We start from the raw sequence: 4,287 nt of genomic DNA, 5'->3' as shown, positions 1-4,287 counted from the left end.
AATAGATTTTTTTGCATGTATGGCATTGGATCCACATTATCTAGACAAATTTTTATAGTAACCCTTGGATGCATATAAAGCAAAAACATATGTACTAGGCATTTAAGGAATTTCATCTATTGAGGGATTAGTAACTAAAGAAAAAAGAGGAAATATGTACACAAAAAATCTCCTATGTAAATGGTAATTTTTGCATTGAATGTTCTTGAAATGGTAAAGAAAAGTCACATAAGATATTTGTTTTGAACATTGTAATGCACATTATCTAGATAGTTTTCTATTGGGAATCAAGGATGAATAGCAAATTTCTATTAAAGACTTATGTTGAGAATAGGGTGCATAATAGATTTCATGGTTAAGTTCAACGCATAACTTTGAGTTAGTAGATTGAGCCTAAGGTAGTTATTATTGAGACAGTATCCAAACCTTGTGCGTCAAACCCATATAATTAACTCTATGCATGTATATTGGAGATAATTTAAATACCCAAATGTAGAACATTAGTTTTTACAAGAGGTTCTCTCTACTTCTGATCTTTCTCTCAAAATCCAATGACCTTTATGTCAAATGCCTATAAATGAGTAGCTTTTGTATATATAAGTCATAATTGTTAGACATGTCATTGGTCAACTCACTTAATAGGCAACATCTATAAAAGTGATAGGAAAAAGAGAAGATCTTGACATACTTGTAGAAACTTGGAATGAGGTCAAATATTTGTTTTGATTTGGCAAAACACTCATCCATAGTACAAAACTGTGCACCAGCTAGTTGTGCTCAACTTGAATAAAGATCACATCCATACATGTATATTTTTACATATTGTCATGTTTGAAAACTCCATTTGTTTGTCTCAGATATCATACAACTCCAAAATGAACTTGTGATGGTAATGTCTACTTTACCCTAGGATTTGATAGTTCAAATCCATTAATTCTCAATATCTAAGAAAATTCTAGTATTCCTTCTTCTAGTCCCTTTCTTTTGCTTGTTCTAACTATCCTTTTTTATTCCTTCCTTTAGTTTTGTAGAAGTGGCCAAAGAGATGACTATTTGTTGATCTTTCATAAGAGGTAACTTGATCATGCTTATGTTTTACAACTTGAGGCTGAGTTGGGAATGTCGACAAAAGTGATCAAGGATGCATCTTGTTTATACAACAATTTGGAAGTGTTAGAAACTGGGTGCAACAATAGCCCAATCAGTGTCATCAGGAAGTGCACGATGTCTACCCAACATCATAACCAGCACCATCATAAACTTTCCTAATGTGGTCCATTTACCTGAAAAGCTATAAGTGATATCATTACATGCAAGTGGCTCACTTGCCCTTGGCCTCAAGCTGCAAGTGTAGCCAGTTGAGACACCGACGTTGCCATATCCGCTAGTGCAAAAGAAACAAAAACCATTTCAACGTTACTAATGATTGGAAAAATAATAAAAAATGTGTGGGATCACAAGAAAAATGTCAATGGGTGGAATATATGTAGCACGAGTTTGGAATTGAGGGTCTTGCTATGCTTGATATCTTATGTTTCCTCTCTAAAGATTGTCCTAAAAGTATTATTATGGATATTTACGTTTCTTTGAAATGATAACAAATACACATATACCTAGTTCTGTGAGACCTAAACCCCCCATTACTTTCTTCATCCATAACTCATGAGTTTTCCTAACCCTTAGAAGGCATACCTGATCACCTCGAACACAATGTTGAAAATTGAGAAGTTTAGTGGATCACGTTGGATTGCATGGTTCTCGCATAAGCATATGAAGAATAGTATCAAAAATAGCATGGAGTCACGAGCTAAAAGCTTGCTACATTGCATGAAGATGTCATTCTCAAGGGAGTCCTTTGAATTAGCCGACTTCTTCATCTTTTCCTTGCTATGTTGGCGTGTGAGATAAATTGGGTATATAGCAATATACCTGCACAATATCAACCGAGAGATGAGGTAAGTTTGTAAAAAGACTTATATCTCGACTTTTGTGCACATTTGATGCATCACAAGTTGATTAGAAGTCTTTCATTAGTTGGTTAGTATTCTTGTGAAAGTTTTCTCTTGCCTACCTTATACCCTTATGTTTAAGAAATCCAAGTTTGTTTCATGGTTTGCTTTCAATATTAAGGTGCGAATTAAAAAGCGCGTGGAGCTTTTACAATCCTATAGCATTGAACTATGTTCCAAAAAATGCCCGAGTTTCTAAACGAAAATCATGTTTCCTTTTTTGCTGGTTGTGAGTGTTCTAGTTAGGATAAAACTGTAAGCTATCACGTTGGTACGGTAATTTTCGAACCCGAATTAGAATATTTTTTTATGATGGTAATTTTTGAATCCGAATGTTTCTATGATGGCTTTGTCTTGTGAGATGTCTTGCAAAGGTTCTTATTTTACTTATAAGCTTAGGATCAGTGAGGCTTTTCTTTTTGCTTACATCATGCCTACAAACAAGAGCAGTGTCGGGGCAGATAGGGCAGCCAGATTCACGACGGCCATGCCCCCGGTTCGAGATGAGAGCGATTGCAACATGCCATCCACGAGCTTATCGCCGGTTCCAAGACCTTGGAAGGCCGGGGAGTTCCAGTCGAGGGAGTAGATGCAAGCCATTTGGGAGCAATTGAGGAGGAGCACGGTGAGCGCGAGCCAGAGGGTCTGGAAGCGGGGGAAGAGGTGCGTGTAGCATCGCCGGGGGTTGTTGAGGAGGTAGGCGTAGGCCTGCTTGTGGGGGCCTTTGGAGATCTTGTGGAGGGAGGAGATGAGGAGGCGGAGGGTCGGCGCATAGAGCGTGTTGCCGAGGAGGATGAGGGCTCCGAGGCACAGGAGAACAGGGGAAGCCCCCCGTTGGAGCGGGACCAGGTTCTGGTCCAGGGGTAAGTAGCCCGAGTTGCCGAAGGCCGACACCGCGGCGAAGGCCGAGAAGAAGGAGCTGCTGACGTGGCTTTGCGCCAGCACGCGCGACGCACCCGGGCTGGCCAGGAAGAAGAGCTGGCAGATTACGTAACCCGCCAGCTGCACCCCCACCAAGTAACCTCCCACCACCCACAACAGAGCTGACAGCGCCTCCGCCTCCGCCCTCATTGCTTCTTGCTTACGAGACGCCGATAGTTCCTTGCCATCCGCCTGCTGCTGTGGCAGCTCGTCCTGCAACGACGACCTCGGCGCCGTGACGGCCGCCGGTATGGCTATGGCGTGGTTGTCTCTGCAACCGCTGCGCGATCGCTTGCACATATAATTGGCCGTCGTCAGTAAGGGAGGCATGGACATCGCTCTCCTGATCCCCTCCTCGTGAGAGCTCAGCTGCTTGCTGCTGGTGAGAATCAGCTCGGGTACTTTGACGGGCAGGAGCTCCACCATGGCCGAGGAGGAGCTCATGACCCGAACCAGCCCGGATCCGGCATGATTAATATTACATTCATGGCCGTCGATATGATCAGGATCGCGGAAGGCCCGCATGATGATCTTCCGCCTGATGAAGAGGGGGATCATAGAGGTGAAGACCTGGCCTCCCACTACCGTCAGGAGCATCAGGACGACTTGGTCGAAGAGAGAGAAGCGGTGCATCTCCACACTCGAGAGGCCCGTCATTGTGACGGCGGACACAGCATTGTATAGAGCATCTATGTATGAGATACCTTGAGAAGAAGATGAAGATGATGAGGATGTTGGTGGTGGAGGCTTTGGAGACACCCAGATTGCGAAAGATCCTAGCATAGCCAAGACGAGGAAGTAAGCCACATGCAGTCGATAGAAGGGCCTTCTCTTGATCCATTTGAAGACAAGTTGATGATGAAGGCTGCATGCACCTGAACTCAAGGCTCTACACCTTAACATCCTCTGGCCTCTATTGCTTGACGTTCTTCCTTTTCCCTTACGTTTCCTCCCTCATCGACCCGTTTTGGACCTATTATTATGAGCATTGAGAGAGAGAGAGAGAGAGAGAGAGAGAGAGAGAGAGAGAGAGAGAGAGAAAATAAATAAAAATAAAATAAAATCGGTACGCATGTCTAAAGTATTCACCAAAACGTACAGAGCTTGCACAGCGCACTAAGCTGTAAGATGCAAACGCACCCACAGTGGTTACCTATACGCTTTATAATTTGTATGATTGCCAATAATGCTAAAGGTACCTAAACTATGGGGGACCACAAAGTGCCATCCACAAAATGGCCAATTGTAATCGTCTCTTGTTTAACAATGCTCCTATATTTACTACTTGCATTACGCATTAGATGTCTTCATGTGACAAAGTCACTTTGGTTGGCTCACTAATATATGACTATTGTGA

The 4,287-nt window shown here is 42.7% G+C and overlaps 1 protein-coding gene across 1 annotated transcript; it reads right to left on the bottom strand.

Moving 5' to 3' along the window:
* Positions 1–676: 676 nt before the first annotated feature.
* Positions 677–4,069, bottom strand: LOC148013025 (cation transporter HKT1;3-like). The gene is made up of 3 exons (XM_087668336.1): positions 2,437–4,069; positions 1,693–1,929; positions 677–1,384 (listed from the first exon to the last, which is right to left on the bottom strand). The coding sequence occupies exons 1-3, from the start codon at positions 3,831–3,833 to the stop codon at positions 1,174–1,176; spliced, it is 1,845 nt and encodes a 614-aa protein (XP_087524462.1). The 5' UTR covers positions 3,834–4,069; the 3' UTR covers positions 677–1,173.
* Between the last annotated feature and the right edge of the window lie 218 nt (positions 4,070–4,287).

This window comes from Lygodium microphyllum, chromosome 26 (genome assembly GCF_053477565.2).
Source record: "Lygodium microphyllum isolate KBCC chromosome 26, Lygodium_microphyllum_v1.1.10, whole genome shotgun sequence".
Classification (NCBI taxonomy): domain Eukaryota; kingdom Viridiplantae; phylum Streptophyta; class Polypodiopsida; order Schizaeales; family Lygodiaceae; genus Lygodium; species Lygodium microphyllum.
Note: the sequence above shows the minus strand (reverse complement) of the source record. Positions and strands in the feature narration are given on the sequence as shown.